General features: G+C 43.1%; 1 protein-coding gene across 1 annotated transcript in view; it reads left to right on the top strand.

Moving 5' to 3' along the window:
- Nucleotides 1-12,618, top strand: part of UPB1 (beta-ureidopropionase 1) — a 40,990-nt gene extending 28,372 nt beyond the window's left edge. The window contains exons 6-10 of the mRNA XM_077293699.1: nt 393-562; nt 9,414-9,495; nt 9,597-9,639; nt 10,382-10,536; nt 12,414-12,618. Of these exons, the coding sequence (XP_077149814.1) occupies nt 393-562; nt 9,414-9,495; nt 9,597-9,639; nt 10,382-10,536; nt 12,414-12,497 (534 nt within the window). The 3' untranslated portion in view covers nt 12,498-12,618. The remainder of the gene's footprint in view (nt 1-392; nt 563-9,413; nt 9,496-9,596; nt 9,640-10,381; nt 10,537-12,413) is intronic.
- Nucleotides 12,619-20,695: the final 8,077 nt, after the last annotated feature.

The following is a 20,695-nucleotide window of genomic DNA, read 5'->3' as shown; positions in this document are numbered from 1 at the left end:
CATGCTGCCTCTCAGATAACATAGCAAAAACCTGATGATAGATTCCCTTAAAATGTTGATGTATAAAAACAGATGCCATATGGATGTAGAAACCAGACATATGGATGACACACAGATGTCATATAGATGACAATATAGATGAAAATCGTCGATTTTTGGGGGATTAAAATCGGATAATTTTTCATCCGCTCATGTGAACCCGGCCTAAGGCAACATTCACACGGTCATGTGTTCCGGTTTGAGACCGACTTCAGGTCTCCTGACCCAAACTCTGTAGCCTCCATAAAGCTGTTAAGTTCGGGTCCAAAGATCCAATGCTGATTTGTGCATCACATTCCAACAATGTAACTAGCGGTAATTGTATTTCACCCTGCCAAATCTTTGTATTTTAGTCCACTTATTACATGGAGGGCGACACAGGACACAGAGTATTTCAGACTGCATATGGGAGGATTGCTGTGAACATCTGTTATGGACGACACCATCCGCTTAACTGGTTAATGTACAGCATTAATGGAGCAGAAATCATTTTTAACCCTTCAGCCACTGTTGGAGAGCTTAGGTAATAAATCAATGTAGACAAAGTATACTAAAATAAAACCATGAGATATGTAAATGTTTTTTTTTTTTTTTTAGAGCGTCAGTGGAATTGGGTGGTGCAGCTTATGGATTACTTTTTTATTTTATGGAAACAAGTCCTCTATGTTTAGATATTCTAATTTGATACAAATAGATAAATCATTACATAGTATCACTTAAAGAAAAAGACAATATATTCTAAGAACCGCCCAGGACACAGGGGTCAAACTTATTTTTTCTCCACATTATAAAGGAGTTATCCCTCTCTTCCAGCTGCATTCGGTTTAAAAACAAATTGTGCTTTATTCACCAACCCCGGGTCCAGTGCAGAGTCTCCGCTGTTGCTCCTTGTGTCTGTTATTGTCTGCAGTGCTGACGTCATGTCGACAGCACTGCAGCCCATCAGTGAACTGAATGACACTGACCGCCTAGTATCGTCAACTCAAGCTGAGCTCAGTTACGGACTGCGGCTCTGGCAATGTGATGTCAGCGCCGCTGACAGTAAAACGGTCTCTGGGTGCAGCAGCAGTGATTCAACACTGGACCCGGTTTGAGTGTGTAAATATTTAGTTATTTTTTTATTAAAATACTTACTGATCACCTTCTTCCCCGGTTTCCATCGCCGCTGCAGTCCTCTTCTGGCCTATGTGACCTGAAATGAGTCTAGCTGGCTCACATGGGTTTACAGGTAGAGCGGAAGTCACTTTCTCATTATAGGTCTAGGGAGCCCAGTTTTGAGTCTTATAAGTTTAAATTGGAAAAGAAACATCTCGGCACAATATGTGAGCTGGCAGTGTCGAAGAGCGGTCATGTGGGCCAGAAGAGGACCGGAGCTGGAAATTGGGGAATATGGCAATTGTTGATGATTTTAACATAATTGCACTACAATACATCACATAATTAGGAGAAACTAAGACATCTTAACAACGGATCAATGAAAAAAAAGGATGGTACACAGAAGTAAAAAGAATAAACTTTGGTGGCAGAGTTTGGCTCGCAAAATAGATGAGAATAGGACCTGCGGAGTCTCGCGAAACAGAAAAGTAGGTCCTTTTTTAATAATCGTGTGTATGGATCAATGACACTCTGTGAGTCAGTGGGTTGTCTGAGAAAAAAAATGGCAGTACAAGGACGTGTAGAACGTATGTATGTATGGGAATGTAGCTCCATGTGGTCCGCCTTATACTAGTTTTATTTTATTACAGACATATAGCTTTTTTTTAATAAAAGCAGCTTTTTGGTAGTAAATTAAATGTTTACAGTCAAAAAGTTCCTTACACTTTACCTTGCCATATTAACCTTTTAACAGCGGTAGTTAAGGGTACTTAAACCATAGCGCCATTAGTTAATGGCACTGTGGAAAAAGTGCATAGCGCCCCCCAGAGTCGGATTTTCTCCGGGGTCTCGGCTGCCAGGGGTAGCCGAGACCACAGAGAACATGATTCGGGTCGTTTTTTACCGACCCCCAGGTTGCGATTGCCGTTATTAACGGTATAACGGCGACCGCAAAAAAAAGCTCAATTTGCCATTTAATTTCTCTTTCCTCTGATGTGATTGCACATCAGAGGACAGAGAAATAGGGTCTCCGATCGCCCCCCGATACTTACCAGTGTTTCCCGGCTTCCCTGGATACTACTGCTTCCCCCCATGGCCGCTGGCATCTTCTTCTTCCGGTAAGAAAATGGCGGGCGCATGCGCAGTGCACCCGCCGAGATCTGCCGGCTGGCACCCAGCAACAATAGGAAGATTTTTCCTATTGGTTGATTTTGGTCACTGTCAGGGCTGTATTTGCCACTAGGCACTTGAGGGCACGTGCCTAGGGCGGGGCCATGCGGGGGGGGCGGCACCTGAGCAGGTGTGTTTGCTCTTTTTTTTTTTTTTTTTTTTTAATGCAAAGTCTGGTCCGGCTGGGGTCACCTTAAGGCTTAAGCCCCTCCCCCCCCCCCTCGCCGCCACCGCCGCCCCCCCGCCGCTGCCTTCTTGCCCATACACACTATGATTGATGCATACTCACCTCACCTGCTCCAGCGACGCCTGGTCTGCTCTCAGTGACTGCACCCTCGCTGTGTGAGCGGTCACATGGTACCGCTGATTAAGGTCATGACCTTAATCAGCGGTACCACCTGACCGCTCATACAGGTCAGACGACGAGGGTGCTGCGCCGGGACACAGCACAGAGGTGGAGGATCCCGTTCTTCTGCGCGCCGTGCGCGGTGTGAGGTGACACAGCCAGGTGAGTATGATGACAGGCAGGGACGGGGGGAGCCGGGGAGGATGAAGGAGGAGGATCGGGGAGCCCGGCAGGCGGCAGCCACAAGATAGATGGGGAGCGGCGGGGCAGGCTGCCGATGAGCCACGCATGGGGGATGGGAGATGACGAGCCAGAGCCACCAATCAATGCCACCATGCATGCATACATACAGGGGGGGATGGGAGATGAGCCAGAGCCACCATGCACACAGGGGGGGTGAATATGAGCCATGCATACAGGGGGGGGGGGTGTGAATATGAGCCATGCATACAGGGGGGGGGGTGAATATGAGCCATGCATACAGAGGGGGGGGGGAATATGAGCCATGCATACAGAGGGGGGGGGGGGGTATATGAGCCATGCATACAGGGGGGGGGGTGTATATGAGCCATGCATACAGGGGGGGGTGTATATGAGCCATGCATACAGGGGGGGGTGTATATGAGCCATGCATACAGGGGGGGGGGTGTATATGAGCCATGCATACAGGGGGGGGGTGTATATGAGCCATGCATACAGGGGGGTGTATATGAGCCATGCATACAGGGGGGGGGTGTATATGAGCCATGCATACAGGGGGGGGTGTATATGAGCCATGCATACAGGGGGGGGTGTATATGAGCCATGCATACGGGGGGGGTGAATATGAGCCATGCATACGGGGGGGGGGTGAATATGAGCCATGCATACGGGGGGGGGGGATATGAGCCATGCATACAGGGGGGGAATATGAGCCATGCATACAGGAGGGGGGGTCATTATACAGTATGGAGCATCATGTGTGGCCATTATACACTATGGAGCATCATGTGCGGTCATTATACAGTATTGAGCATCATGTGTGGCCATTATACAGTATGGAGAACTGTGTGTGGCCATTATACAGTATGGAGCATCGTTTGTGGCCATTATACAGTATTGAGCATCATGTGGGGGCATTATACAGTATGGAGCATCATGTGTGGCCATTATACAGTATGGAGCATCATGTGTGGCCATTATACAGTATGGAGCACTGTGGCCATATTTTTTCGTTTATAATTATTGTATATAAAACAGTGTGATCAGCAGTGCTAAATGGCTGTGGTTGGGACATGGATATGGGTGTGACTAGTTGTGAAATGGGTGTGGTCAGAGGCGTGGCCTAAAATTTGCCGCAGCGCACTACGCGCGCCGCACACTTTGTCTCCTTCCCTTCTTCAAAAGTTGGGAGGTATGGTACCGCATTTGCCAGATCATAAGTGCCGCAAATCCCATAGCGAATGAATGAGGCCGAACGCAGTGTTGCCATAAGTGATCCGTTACGCGGCACATGCAGAAAAACTGCCGGATTTGCTGCAAAAGGCGACTTTCACATCAGCGATTCTTGCTAAAGTCACTGCCGATAGTGTCATACTCACCAAAGGGGGGGGGGGGGCAGCACTAAAAGTGCCTAGGGCAGCAGAAACTCTAAATAGGGCCCTGGTCACTGTCATAGATAAAATAGTAAATAAACCCCCCTTTATCACCCCCTTAGTTAGGGAAAAATAGTAAAATAAAGAAAATGTATTTATTTCCATTTTCCCATTAGGGTTAGAGTTGGCCTAAACTTAGGGTTGGGGCTAAAATTAGGGTTAGGGTAGGGATTAGGGTTAGGTTTGTGGTTAGGGTTATGGTTGGGATTAGTGGTGTGTTGGGGTTAGAGTTGTGATTAGGGTTATGGTTGGGATTAGGGATAGAGGTGGGTTGGAGTTAGAATTGGGGGGGTTCTACTGTTTAGGCACATCAAGGGCTCTGGAAATGCAACATGATGCCCGCAGACCATTCCATCAAAGTCTGCATTCCAAAACATAACTACTTCCCTTCCGAGCCCCGACGTGTGCCAAACAGTAGTTTTTTCCCACATATGGGGTATCCGCGTACTCAGGACAAATTGGATAGCAACTTTTGGGGTCCAATTTCTCCTGTTACCCTTGTGAAAATAAAAAATTGCAGGCTAAAAATCATTTTTGAGGAAAAAAGAAAGATTTTTTTATTTTCACGGCTCTGCGTTATAAACTTCTGTGAAGCACTAGGGAGTTCAAAGTGCTCACCACACATCTAGATATGTTCCTTAAGGGGTCTAGTTTCCAAAATGGTGTCACTTTTGGGGGGTTTCCATTGTTTAGGCACATCAGGGGCTCTCATGGCGTCCGATCTCAATCCTAGCCAATTCTGCATTGAAAAAAAGTCAAACGGTTCTCCTTCCCTTTTGAGCTCTGCCGTGCGCCCAAACAGTGGTTTACCCCCACATATGGGGTATCAGCGTACTCAGAACAAATTGCACAACAACTTTGGGGGTCTAATTTCTCCTGTTACCCTTGTGAAAATAAAAAATTGGGGAAGAAAACATCATTTTTGTGGAAAAAAAATAAAAAAAATTTATTTTGATGGCTCTGGTTATAAACTTCTGTGAAGCTCTCGGGGGTTCAAAGTGCTCACCACACATCTAGATAAGTTCCTTAAGGAGTTTAGTTTCCACAATGGGGTCACTTGTGGGGCGTTTCCATTGTTTAGGCACATCAGGGGCTCTCCAAACGCGACATGGCGTCTGATCTCAATTTTAGCCAATTCTGCATTGAAAAAGTCAAACGGCGCTCCTCTTCCAAGCCCTGCCGTGCGCCCAAACAGTGGTTTACCAGAACATGTGGGGTATCGGCGTATTCAGGAGAAATTGCACAACTTTTGTGGTTCTTTTTCTCGTTTTACACATTGGTTCTGAAGTAAAATGTTTGTTAAAAAAAAAAAAAAAAAGTGAAATTTTAATTTTTTCCTTCCACATTGCTTCAGTTCCTGTGAAGCACATAAAGCGTTAATACATTTCTTGAATGTGGTTTTGAGCACCTTGAGGGGTGCAGTTTTTAGAATTGTGTCACTTTTGGGTATTTTCTGTCATGTACACCCCTCAAAGTGACATTAAATGTGAGATGTCCCTAAAAAAATGGTTTTGTGAATGTTGCTGTTAAAATGAGAAATCGCTGGTCAACTTTTAACCCTTATAACTTCCTAACAAAAAAAAAAATTGTTTCCAAAATTGTTCTGATGTAAAGTAGACATGTGGGAAATGTTATTTATTAACTAATTTGTGTGACATATCTCTCTGATTTAAGGGCATAAAAATTGCAAAATGTTAAAAATTTTCGCCATATTTCCGTTTTTTTTCAGAAATAAACGCAAGTAATATCGAAGAAATTTTACCATTAACATGAAGTACAATATGTCACGAAAAAACAATCTCAGAATCAGCGGGATCCGTTTAAAGCGTTCCAGAGTTATAACCTCATAAAGTGACAGTGGTCAGAATTGTAAGGGGATGTGCACACGCTGCGGATTTTGCTGCGGATCCGCAGCGTTTTCGCAGCTGCGGATCCACAGCAGTTTCCAATGCATTTACAGTACCATGTAAAGCTATGGGAAATGAAATCCGCAGTGCACATGCTGCGGAAAAAAACGCGCGGAAACGCAGCGGTTTATTTTCCGCAGCATGTCAATTCTTTGTGCGGAATCCGCAGCGTTTTTTCACCTGCTCCAATAGAAAACTGTAGGTGTAAAACCGCAGCGGAAACCGCAATTGAAACCGCGATAAATCCGCAGGAAAAACCGCAGCGGTTATGCACTGCGGATTTATCAAATCCGCTGGGGAAAATTCCGCAATGGAATCCGCAGCGTGTGCACATGGCCTTAAACTTGGCCTGGTCATTAAGCTGCAAATTGGCTCCGTCACTAAGGGGTTAAGTTTTTTTTGTTTTTAGAACTACAATGGGGAAAATAAGTATTTGATACACTGCAGATTTTGCAAATTTTCCCACCTCCAAAGAATGGAGAGGTCTATAGTTTTTTATCATAGGTACACTTCAACTGGTGAGAGATAGAATATAATAAATAACAGAAAATCACATGGTATGATTTTTAATTAGTTAAATTGTATTTTATTGTATGAAATAAGTATTTGATCACCTACCAACCAGCAAAAATTCTGTCTCTCACAGACCTGTTAGTTTTTCCTTAAGAAAGCCCTCCTACTGTGAACTCATTACCTGTATTAATTTCACTTGTTTGAACTCGTTATCTGTATAAAAGACACCTGTCCACACACTCAATCATTCACGCTCCAACCTCTCCACCATGGCCAAGGCCAAAGAGTTGTCCAGGGACAAAATTGTAAACCTGCTCAACTCTGGGATGGGCTACAGGACAATAGGCGAGCAGCTTGGTGAGAAGGCAACAACTATTGGTACAATTATTTGAACATGTAAGAAACACAAGGTGACTGTCAAGCTTCCTCAATCTGGGGCTCCATGCAAGACCTTGCCTAGTGGGGTAAGGACTAAAGGACTATTCTGAGACAGGTCAGGAATTAGCCCAGAACTACTCAGAAGGACCTGGTCAATGACCTGCAGAGAGCTGGGACCACAGTCTCAAACATTATCATTAGTAACAAGCTACGCCATCTTGGATTAAATTCCTGCAGGGCATGCAACGTACCCCTGCTCACGTCAGCACATGTCCAGGCCCATTTAAAGTTCATCAGTGACCATCGGAATGATCCAGAGGCAGCATGGGAGAAGGTCATGTGGTCAGATGAGACCAAAATAGAACTTTTTGGTATCCACTGCACTCAGTGTTTGGAGGAAGAAGGATGAGTACAACCCGAAGAACACCATCCCAACCGTGAAGCATGGTGGGGAAAACATCAAACTTTGGGGATGCTTTTCTGCAAAGGGGACAGGACGACTGCACCGTATTGAAGGGAGGATGGATGGGGTCATGTATTGTGAGATTTTGGCCAAGAGCCTCCTTCCCTCAGTAAGAGCATTGAAGATGGGTTCTGGCTGGGTCTTTCAGCATGACAATGTCCCAAAACACACAGCCAGGGCATCTAAAGAGTAACTCCGTAAGAAGCATTTCAAGGTCCTGGAGTGGCCTAGTCAGTATCCATACCTGAATACAATAGAAAATCTTTGGTGGGAGCTGAAATAATGTTGCCCAGCGACAGCCCCAAAACCTGAAAAATGTGGAGAACATCTACATGGAGGAGTGGGCCAAAATTCCGGCTGCAGTTTGTGCAAACTTAGTCAAGTACAACAGGAAACCTCTGTAATTGCAAACGAAGGTTTCTGTACGAAATCTGAAGTTCTGTTTTTCTATTGTATTAAATACCGTATATACTCGAGTATAAGCCGAGATTTTCAGCCCACTTTTTTGGGCTGAAAGTCCCCCTCTCGGCTTATACTCGAGTCATACCCAGGGGTCGGCAGGGGAGGGGGAGCTGTCTAATTATACTCACCTGCTCCTGGCGCGGTCCCTGCACGTCCCTGGCTTCCCCGGCGCTGCAGCTTCTTACTGTAGTGAGCGGTCACCGTTACGGTGACCGCTCACTACAGGAAGAAAATGCGGCGCCGGGAAACAGACGGGCAGCGACGGCGCCAGGAGCAGGTAAGTATGACGGGGCAGTGCGCGATATTCACCTGCTCCTCGTTCCACCGTCGGCGCCGCTGTGTCTTCCGCAGTGACGCTCAGGTCAGAGGGCGCGGTGATGCGATTACTGCACTCCGCCCTCTTCCTGAACGTCGGTGCAGAGGATGGGAAGACACAGTGGCGGTCAGCGTTGGAACGGGGAGCAGGTGACTATAGCAAGTCCCGGGGGCCGGAGAGGTGAGTATGTAATTTTTTTATTTTTTTAATCGCAGCAACAGCATATGGAGCAAATATCTGTATGGAGCATCTTATGTGGCCATGTGCAGCATGATATGGGGGCAAATATCTGTATGGGGCAGCTGTATGGGGCCATGTGCAGCATGATTTGGGGGCAAATATCTGTATGGGGCATCTTATGTGGCCATGTGCAGCATGATATGGGGGCAAATATCTGTATGGGGCATCTTATGTGGCCATGTGCAGCATGATATGGGGGCAAATATCTGTATGGGGCATCTTATGGGGCCATGTGCAGCATTATATGGGGCAATTATCTGTATGGAGCATCTTATGGGGTCATAATCAACATTTGTGCAGCATTATATGGGGCATATTTTAATATGGAGCATCTTATGGAGCCCATCAAACTGTATGGAGCATTATATGGGGCTCCTGATTCAATATGGATATTCAAAAACACTTAACCTACTGATGTCTCAATTAATTTTACTTTTATTGGTATCTATTTTTATTTTTGACATTTACCAGTAGCTGCTGCATTTCCCACCCTAGGCTTATACTCGAGTCATTAAGTTTTCCCAGTTACTTGTGGCAAAATTAGGTGGGTCGGCTTATACTCGAGTATATATGGTACTTATTTCATGCAATAAAATGCAAATGAATTATGTAAAAATCATACAATGTGATTTTCTGGATTTTTTTGAACTGCGATAGCAAGCACACCAGTACAAAAAGCACTTAGCTGCGGCAGGTATACTGCACCTTTTCTAGCAAGCTGATCAACACTGGTGCTAAGAATTGGGATTCCCAACTCATCTGTTATCAATAGCCTATTCTACAGATAGGCAATCAATTTTGTAGGGCTGGAAAACCCCTTTAATGTAATATGGCCCTAATTTATTTGCAGCGAGTCTCTGTGGCCCATTGAGGCAAGAAATGCAGCCATTGCCAATCATTGCTTTACCTGTGCCATTAACCGTGTGGGAACTGTGAGTATAAACATGAGCTTGTCCTCCTGAACCTCCATATGTTCATTTTTGTTTTAAAGTGACAATAACGTACGATTATTTTTCTGGACGTTTCTTTAAAGGAACACTTTGAAAACGAATTCACATCGGGAGATGGCAAGAAAGGTGACAAAATAATAAGACTGCTTGTTATTAATAAATGTGGACTCAGAAGCATTCATAATCTCCATGTTTTAAATAAATCATGCTTCATACATACAAAACACCCACGTTAAGGATTTTAGGGGGGAGGAGGCCTGTATCAGATTGGATGACTAAATTTGTGAAAATAGAAAAAATTGGAGTCCAGCTCAACAAGACTGGATGAGTCATGAGTAAGACTGCCTAGTGCAGTCGAAACGCGTCGACTGGGTCATGTCGACCATGTAAATTTTTCTTTTGTATGCACTATACTTTCTTTTGAAAAAGAAAAGGAAAATCCAGTCCTGTTGAGCTGGACTCCAGTTTTTTCTATTTTCCTTGATTTGAGGCCAGGGCGAGGCCGGAGTCTGAGCCCCAGGTGGATGAGCATTGAGCTACTAGGTGAGCTTGAATCGTGTTTTTATAATTAAACTTGTGACACCTACTAAAAAAAAATTACTCTTCTTCAAATGCAAACATTTTGACTGCAGCTTATTTAATTACCTCGTCCACTGATTAGGTATGAGATGGGTAAGCTTAAACTGCCTATTTACCATTAGTGCATAGGTTAATGAACTGGGATATAGATATACTGTATATTGATGAAAGTAAATGTTCTCTCTGCGATTAAAATTAAAAAAAAATATTTTGATACTTTGTTTCTTTTTTTAATCAGTATGGCATTTATTATGACAGCCATGTTAACAGACATCTTTTCTTTCTTCAGCCCATCATGACTTTGGCCACTTTTATGGATCTAGTTATGTAGCAGCTCCTGATGGCAGTCGTACCCCTGGGCTAAGTAGGGTATCTGACGGTCTTTTGATTGCTGAACTGGATCTCAACTTTTGCAGGCAGACAAGCGATAAGTGGAACTTCAAGGTTAGTACCAGGGGCCAACAAAACATGCAATAACTATGAATATCAGCATTTGTGAACATGCAAATTCATTAAAATAATAATGTTCCCAATCCGTAGTATATGTATATACATACACAACAAAAACTATGCAAAACTTTAGGCAGGTTCAGAAAAAATATTGCAAAGTAAGAAAACTTTCAAAAATAGAAGTCTAAATGATTTGTTTTTATCAATTAACAAAACTCAATTTTTGGTGTGACCATCCTTAGCCTTCAAAACATCAGCAAAATATCAATTCTCCTAGGTACACTTGCACACATTTTTCAAAGGAACTCTGCAGCGAGGTTGTTCCAAACATCCTGGAGAACTATCCCTAGATCTTCTGTAGATGTAGGCTTGTGCAAATCCTTATATCTCTTCATGTAATTCCAGACAGATATGATGATGCGAGGTGGGGACCATATCTTCACTTCTAGGCCTCCTTGTTCCTTATGCCGAAGAAAAAATGTTCAGAACAAGCTCTTGAACACTTTCCCTCAAAATCTATATGCACGTGTACCTAGAATTGATGCTGTTTTGAAGGCAAAGGGCAGTCACACCGAATATTGACTTGAATTAGATTTCTCTATTGTTTTTTTCACTTAGTTACCTGATCTAGATAAACTATTTACACTTTATTTTTGAAAGCTGTCGACTCTGCAGCATTTTTTCCACACCTGCTTAAATCATTCGCACAGTAGTTAGTGTATACATACATACATAAAATGTACAATTTTTGTTTCTTAACACCAGGAATGTGAATTTATTTTTTTCAAAAGTTGTTTTCCTGGTTGATTGATGATCATTGAGCACGGTGAAACTGTTTTTCTTGCAAGTTAGTTTTGGATTGGTCCAGGTGTTGAATAAATGGAATTTCACTACAGATTAAAAGAAAATGATTAACCATGTATCTAAATAAATTCCTTGGGGTTCTAGTTCATAAAATGATGTCACTTGTGGTGGATTTTAACTGTTTAGGCACATTGGGGCTCTGCAAACGCGACATGGTGTCCGCTCTCGATTACAGTCAGTTTTGCGTTCAAATAGTCAAATGGCGCTCCTTCCCTTGTGAGCCCTGCCGTGCGCCCAAACAGTGGTTTACCAGAACATATAAGGTATCTGCTTACTCAGCAGAAATTGCACAATTTTTGTGGTCCCATTTCTCCTGTTGCACTTGTGAAAATAAAACAAAATGGGGTCTAAAGTAAAATTTTTGTGAAAAAAAAGTTAAAATGTTCATTTTTTTCCATCCACATTTTAGTAATTACTGTGAAGCACCTGAAGGGTTAACAAACTTCTTGAATGTGGTTTTGAAGACTTTTGAGGGGTGTAGTTTATAGAATGGTGTCACTTTTGTGTATTTTCTGCCATATAGGCCCCTCTAAGTCACTTCATATGTGATGTGGTCCCTAAAAAAAAAAAAAAAGTTTTGAAAATTTTGTTGGAAAAATGAGAAAATAGCTGGTCAACTTTTAACCCTTCGAACTTCCTAACAAAGAAAAGTGTTTCAAAATTTGTGCTGATGTACAGTAGACATGTGGGAAATGTTACTTAACTATTTTGTGTGACATAATGCTCTGATTTAAGGGCATAAAAATGAAAAGTTTGAAAATTGCTAAGTTTTCATCAAATTTCCATTGTTTTTTCCATAAATAAACACAAGTCATATCGAATAAATGTTACCACTATCATGAAGTACAATATGTCACGAGAAAACAATCTCAGAATCAGTAAAGTAATCACGTAAAGTATTACTGGTCAGAATTATAAAATTTGACCTGGTCATGAAGGTGAAAACAGGCTCTGGGGCTGAAGGGGTTAAAACTGGAAACTAATTAATAATTTATTTCCTCATGCAGATGACTGGACGCCATGAAATGTATGCTGCAGAGTTATCCCAAGCTGTGAGACCAGATTTCCAGCCCAATATAGTACAGGAGTAAACAAACTGATCTATATTCACACACAAAGGATGTTCTAATTGGATATTGCTGGTGTGTAAACAGCTTCAGATTTTCAGATTCAATCATTATTAAAAAAGTAACAATTTAATCACAAAACAAATTCCATTCATCTATAACGTTGCTGAAAATTACTTTCCTAGTGCACACTGTAGATACAAAGATTTTCCTGGTCAGGACAATTATTTTTTCTGGTACTCCATCATGCTGAATCCTAACTGTGTAATAGACACCTGCGGATTCCAATTATGGAGCAGGTGTAAAACGCTGCGGAATCCGCACAAAGAATTGACATGCTGCAGAAAATAAACCGCATCGTTTCCACGCGGAATTTTCCACATGTGCACTTCGGATTTGGTCTTCCATAGGTTTACATGGAACTGTACAACGCATGGAAAACTGCTGTGGATCCGCAGGGCCAAATCCGCTGCGGATTCGCAGCCAAATCGGCAACATGTGCATGTCATCACATGACCATTCATGCAATTTGCATAGTTGGTGAAGAGAATCAGGAAAAGCAAATATTCAGCACGTGACTGCAATTACGCAAATGACATATGGGCAACCTCAGGACGACTGCCCAAACCGGCAAGCAGAGACAAATCTTAATATGTATAGTATACACTGTTAGGATTTGGCATGCTACAGTGCCGTAACAAAACTTGCCGTGGCCTGTTAAAACCATTTAATAGCACAAGAGCCATTGCCAGTTTTCTGCAGCATCAAAAGAGGATTACGAAAAGAAAAAAAAAACACTTTTGCTCTTGAAGACCACCAAAGAAAAAGATATAAAAAAAGCTATGAAAAGAGACAGAATTCCAAGTCACGTCAGCCGCTGGACATTATACTCCTTGACATCAGTTAGTCTGTCACATTACATAGTCTACAGTTTCTGTTTTCCAGTGTGACAAGGACATAGCGGGATAACCACCTGACAGAATCCTTCATATAAAAGTTAGATATTAACTGCACGTTAACAAGGCGAAAACACTACCTTTCTTTGGTTTTAACCCCTTAATCCCATATGACATACTGTCTCGTCGAGGTGACCTGGGACTTAATTCCCAGTGACGGGATAGTACGTCATATGCAATCAGCCGCGCTCACGGGGGAAGCACGGCCGGGTGTCAGCTGACATCCGGCACAATGTGCCAGGAGTGGTCACAGACCGCAACATTAACCCCCTGCACACCGCGATAAAAAATGATCGCAGCGTTCTGGGGGCATAGGGAAGCATCGCGCAGGGAGGGGGCTCCCTGCGGGCTTCCCTGAGACCATCGCTACAACGCGGTACAATGTGATAATGTAAAAAAAAAAAATATTTAGATGTGTAAAAAAAAAAAAAAAATCCTAAATAAAGAAAAAAATATATTGTTCCCATAAATACATTCCTTTATCTAAATAAAAAAACAATAAAAGTACACATATTTAGTATCGCCGCATCCGTAACAACCCAACCTATAAAACTGTCCCACTAGTTAACCCCTTCAGTAAACACCGTAAAAAAAAAAGGCAAAAAACCAACGCTTTATTATCATACCGCCGAACAAAAAGTGAAATAACACACGATCAAAAAGACGGATATAAATAACCATGGTACCGCTGAAAACGTCATCTTGTCCCGCAAAAAACGAGCTGCCATACAGCATCATCAGCGAAAAAATAAAAAGGTTATAGTCCTCAGAATAAGGCGATGCAAAATAATTATTTTTTCTATAAAAGTTTTTATTATTTAAAAGCGCCAAAACATAAATGATATAAATGAGGCATCGCTGTAATCGTACTGACCCGAAGAATAAAACTGCTTTATCAATTTTACCAAACATGGAACGGTATAAACACCCCCCACAAAAGAAATTCATGAATAGCTGGTTTTTGGTCATTCTGCCTCACAAAAATCAGAATAAAAAGCGATCAGAAAATGTCACGTGCCCGAAAATGGTACCAATAAAAACGTCAACTCGTCCCGCAAAAGACAAGACCTCACATGACTCTGTGGACCAAAATATGGAAAAACTAGATGGTGGCCCGATTCTAACGCAACGGGTATTCTAGAATATGCATGTCCACGTAGTATATAGCACAGGCCACATAGTATATTGCCCAGCCACGTACTATATTGCCCAGCCATGTAGTATAGTATATTGCCCAGCTATGTAGTATATTGCCCAGCAATTATTATTATTATTTATTGTTATAGCACCATTTATTCCATGGCGCTTTACATGTAAGGAGGGGTATACATAATAAAAACAAGTACAATAATCTTAAACAATGCAAGTCATAACTGGTACAGGAGGAGAGAGCCATGTAGTATATTGCACAGGCCACGTAGTATATACTCACCTTCCGTCCGCAGCTGTCACCTCCGCATGTGCTGCGCTGTTTTTTGCTGTCGCGGCCGTCATCACTGACCGCGGCCGCTAATTTAGTCCCTGGCTTTTGGCCGAGGTAGGCCCAACAGCGCCCATGGTCCCGGCCGGCTCCGCCCTCCTCATGGCGACTCCGCCCCCTTAGATTGGTAGCGGCCAGCCAGTGGGCGGAGACAAAAGGGCAGGGAGGCCAGGAAGTATGCAGAGCGAGTTCCCGCCCACTCCGTACAGGCCCGGACAGAAGCGCTGCAAAGGGGGTGGAGTCTCCGTGAGGAGGGCGGAGCCGACCGGGACCATGGGCGCTGTTGGGCCTACCACGGCCAAAAGCCGGGGACTAAATTAGCGGCTGCTGTCAGTGATGACGGCCGCGACAGCAGGAAACAGCGCAGCACATGCGCCGGTGACAGCCGGGGACTAAATTAGCGGCCGTGGTCAGTGATGACGGCCGCGACAGCAGAAAACAGCGCAGCACATGCAGCGTTGACAGCTGCAGACGGAAGGCGAGTATATATCCATTGGTCGCGGCCCCTTTGCAGCGCTTCTGGCCAGGCCAGGCCCGTACGGAGTGGGCGGGGACTCGCTCTGCATACTTCCTAGCCTCCCCTGCCCTTTTGTCTACGCCCACTGGCTGGCCGCAACCAATGAATATCCGAGACAGACAGATGGAAGTGACCCTTAGACAAATAAATATATATATATATATATATTATAGCTCTCAAAATATGGAGATGCAAAAACTATTTTTTGCAATAAAAAGCATCTTTTAGTGTGTGACGGCTGCCAATCATAAAAATCCGCTAAAAAACCCGCTATAATAGTAAATCAAACCCCCCTTCATGACCCCCTTAGTTAGGGAAAAATAATAAAATAAAAATTATTTATTTCCATTTTCCCATTAGGGTTAGGGCTAGGGTTGGGGCTAGAGCTACAGTTAGGGTTAGGGCTGGGGCTAAAGTTAGGGTTAGGGCTACAGTTAGGGTTGGAGCTAAAGTTAGAGTTGGGGCTAAAGTTAGGGTTGGGGCTAAAGTTAGAATTTACGGTAGGGATTAGGGGTGTGGTTAGGGTTATGGTGGGGATTAGGGGTGTGTTGGAGTTAGAGGTGTGGTTAAGGTTGGGATTAGGGGTGTGGTTAGGGGTGTGTTTGGGTTAGGGTTTGTTACAATTGGGGGTTTCCACTGTTTAGACACATCAGGGCTCTCCAAACGCGACATGGCGTCCGATCTCAATTCCAGCCAATTCTGCGTTGAAAAAGTAAAACAGTCTACACCAAGAAGTTTAGGCAGGCACCACGATCAGGGATCACCTCTAGCATACTACAAAAAAAGCACTTTAGAAAAACCAGAGAAAAGAGTAGTATGCAAGCAGAAAGGGATCACCAGGAAAATTCACCAAAATATAACACTTTTATTAAACCACAATCATTTAGTACACTACAACACAGTTATTAAAAACACTTAAAAAATATATATAGCAAGACAAATCATGAAAACTAGACCTGTGATAAGGTCAAACCACAGTGCCACCCTGAAAAGCACCTGCAGAATCAAATTGAAAGTTCCCCCATGGCTAACAAACAGTCAGATCCTAGGGCATACTATACTACCTGACAAAAAATACCAGGCCTGGCAGGTGGCGTCCCCATAAGATATATCAAGGCAATAGAAAAGGGAAGGTGAGCGGGTGGCACCGGGCACAAAAGCCCAACGCGTATCGCCAGTGAACTGGCTTCCTCAGGGGCAATAGCAGTAGTGTCCCTAGACCGTGGTTAAATACCTGTCAGGTAATTGTCAGAGTAGGGTCAGCTGAGAACAAGAGGTGTACGGGCTTTAGGTTAGAAGATGTGAATGCGTCCAAGACCGGATGTGGCCCATAACGCCGGCGATTGCGCAGTAGAATAGAGTGCTGGCAATAGAACGTACGCCCAGGCGCAAGTGCGCATGCGCAGAAAAAGTAAAACAGTGCTCCTTGTTAAATATTAATTGAATTATTCTTATTCTCAATTCTGTACTGACCACACTGCTTCTCGCTGACATTACAAAAGCTATTTATGTATACATAGCTCAGAGTATAAGTTAAGAGGACATGTGGTCTGTGGGACATATATATATTACGTTAGGAGGGAGAGGGCTGTCACCTCCTGCCTTCACCATCATTCTCCATGGACGTCAGACAAGTCACAGAAGGAAGGAACAACTGGTAGCCATGATGACTTCAGACTTCACACAGACAGACAGCTTTTACCATTCAGTACTTTGGGAAAGATGTGGAACAAACGCTGATAGGAACAAATGGACAATCTGTTCGTAACTATTTCATCTATTTTATGCTGCAATGTGGTTTTTCTGTGGACAATTCAAAAAACCACTGCATTTTTTATGAAAATATCATGACATTTTTTTCTTTAAGAGTATGGCACCTGGTGAAGAGTCCGGATTAAATAAATGTGCAAAATAAGCATATTTAACACTCCTTCCCTTCCGAGCTCTCCCGTGCGCCTAAACAGGGATTTACCCCAACATATGGGGTATCAGCATACTCAGGACAAATTGGACAACAACTTTTGGGGTCTAATTTCTCTTGTTACCCTTGGGGAAAATACAAATTTTGGGGGCTAAAAAGCCATTTTTGTGGGAAAAAATGATTTTTTATTTTCATGGCTCTGCGTTATAAACTGTAGTGAAACACTTGGGGGTTCAAAGTTCTCACAACACATCTAGATAAGTTCCTTGGGGGTCTAGTTTCCAATATGGGGTCACTTGTGGGGGGTTTCTACTGTTTAGGTACATCAGGGTCTCTGCAAATGCAACGTGACGCCTGCAGACCAATCCATCTAAGTCTGCATTCCAAATGGCGCTCCTTCCCTTTTGTGCTCTGCCATGCGCCCAAACGGTGGTCCCCCCCCCCACATATGTGGTATCAGCGTACTCAGGACAAATTGGACAACAATTTTTGGGGTCCAATTTCTCCTGTTACCCTTGGAAAAATAGATTTTTTATTTTCACTGCTCATGCGTTATAAACTGTAGTGAAACACTTGGGGGTTCAAAGCTTTCACAACATCTAGATAAGTTCCTTAGGGGGTCTACTTTCCAAAATGGTGTCACTTGTGGGGGGTTTCAATGTTTAGGCACATCAGTGGCTCTCCAAACGCAACATGGCGTCCCATCTCAATTCCTGTCAATTTTGCATTGAAAAGTCAAACGGCGCTCCTTCCCTTCCGAGCTCTGCCATGCGCCCAAACAGTGGTTTACCCCCACATATGGGGTATCAGCGTACTCAGGACAAATTGCACAACAGCTTTTGGGGTCCAATTTCTTCTCTTACCTTGGGGAAATAAACAATTGGGGGCGAAAAGATCATTTTTGTGAAAAAATGATTTTTTAATTTTACGGCTCTGCATTATAAACTTTCTGTGAAGCCCTTGGTGGGTCAAAGTGCTCACCACACATCTAGATAAGTTTCTTAGGGGGTCTACTTTCCAAAATGGTGTCACTTTTGGGGGGGTTTCAATGTTTAGGCACTTCAGGGGCTCTCCAAACGCAACATGGCATCCCATCTCAATTCCAGTCAATTTTGCATTAAAAAGTCAAATGGCGCTCCTTCCCTTCCGAGCTCTGCCACGCGCCCAAACAGTGGTTTTCCCCTACATATGGCGTATCAGCGTCCTCAGGACAAATTGTCCAACAACTTTTGGGGTCCATTTTCTCCTGTTACCCTTTGTAAAATAAAACAAATTGGAGCTGAAGTAATTTTTTTGTGAAAAAGATAAATGTTCATTTATTTTTTTTAAAAACATTCCAAAAATTCCTGTGAAACACCTGAAGGGTTAATAAACTTAAATGGTTTTGAGCACCTTGAGGGGGTGCAGTTTTTAGAATGGTGTCACACTTGGTTATTTTCTATCATATAGACCCCTCAAAATGACTTCAAATGTGATGTGGTCCCTAAAAAAAATGGTGTTGTAAAAATGAGAAATTGCTGGTCAACTTTTATCCCTTAACTCCCTAACAAAAAAAAAAATTTGGTTCCAAAATTGTGCTGACGTAAAGTAGACATGTGGGAAATGTTACTTATTAAGTATTTTGTGTGACATATCTCTGTGACTTAAGCTATGTGCACTCGATGCGGATTTTTCCGCGCAGAAACGCTGCAGATCCGCACTGTGATGTACAGTACAATGTAAATCAATGGGGTAAAAAAATAGCTGTGCGGAAAAATCAGTGTGGAATTGCTGCGGATTTCAAAGAAGTGCATGTCACTTCTTTTGTGCGGATCTGCAGCGTTTCTGCACCCCTACATGTTAACAATCCGCAGTGGCAAAAACCGCAGAAAATCTGCATCAATTCCGCATAAAAACCGCACAAAATCCGCGGCTGCGGATTCTGCCAGGAGATGCGGATTTTGTGCAGAAGATTCTGCACCTCTTTTCCTACATGTGCACATAGCCTAAAGGGCATAAAAATTCAAAGTTGGAAAATTGCGAAATTTTCAAATTTTTCGCCAAATTTCCATTTTTTTCACAAATAAACGCAGGTAATATCAAAGAAATTTTACCACTATCATGAAGCCCAATATGTCACGAGAAAACAGTGTCAGAATCACCAGGATCCGTTGAAGTGTTCCAGAGTTATAACCTCATAAAGGGACAGTGGTCAGAATTGTAAAAATTGGCCCGGTCATTAACGTGCAAACCATCCTTGGGGCATAAGGGGTTAAAAAGGAACCGTTCATTAGATTCATGCGGTCTGATGGCATCATAAATCAGAGCCTGGTAACGTCATTGCAGACAGGTATGTTTTGCTCTAAAACACGGTCGCATTTCTGAGAAAACATACTGTAAAAAAACAGCCAAGGACTATATCTGACTAGTGTGAGGAGGTCCACTGCCATCTTCTCCCTGCCTCGATCCCATTGGCTGACAGGTTTTTTATACATCCATTAGAGGAAACCAGGCAGTCAACTGCAGCAGAGCTGGGAGAAGCTAGAAGTCGACGTGAAGGTCTGACAAAGAAAAGAAAACAACCATATAAGTTCATAAGTGACTCAAGTAGTGGACAACCCCCATAAGCAGTATTTCTAGAATACATCTGTGGTGTAAGGGATGATGAATGAACATTCAATTGTTTGAGGTATTTGTATGTAAACTTTAACTTTTAGAAACAGTCATTTGCATTTTCTGGAGTGTCGGGGCCTCTGTACTTTAGTAAACCACCTCAGTCCAAAGTGAATTCTAAGGATGGGTCATTAGTGTTTAAACAGGTCAGCAAAACAACTGCTTAAGAATATCAATATTCCAGATACTTTACATAGAACACAATCTGATGACGCAGGCAAAAGTGAATCAGCATTTAAGCCAAAGTTCACATCTCATTTTCTTTGCACGTTTATGACTGCTGGGAGATTCTGGCTGAACTCTCAAAAAAACAAACGCTAAGTCATACAATGCTGGAAAGGAGGCCTATACAGTCCAACATGTCATATTTTCAACTCAGTTTGGCTCACTGAAGGGAACCCGTCATCAGGATTGTGCACAGTAACCTATGGACAGTGTCAGGTTGGCGCCGTTACACTGATTACAATGATACCGGACAGATTGCAGCAACCAAGGTATCATTTTAATCAGTATAACTGTGCTGACCTGAAAGTATCTGTAGGTTACTGTGCACAATCCTGCTGACAGGTTTCCTTTAAAAAGTTGGGGGCATGTCTGAATTGTGTTTTTTGAGGATTCAGATTGATGCGTGTTACAAATGTGATGTGAAAATCAAGCTTACAGCCCATCACAATCGAGAAAATAACAACCTGGGAA

This window comes from Ranitomeya variabilis, chromosome 1 (assembly GCF_051348905.1).
Source record: "Ranitomeya variabilis isolate aRanVar5 chromosome 1, aRanVar5.hap1, whole genome shotgun sequence".
NCBI classification, from domain to species: Eukaryota; Metazoa; Chordata; class Amphibia; order Anura; family Dendrobatidae; genus Ranitomeya; species Ranitomeya variabilis.
Note: the sequence above shows the minus strand (reverse complement) of the source record. Positions and strands in the feature narration are given on the sequence as shown.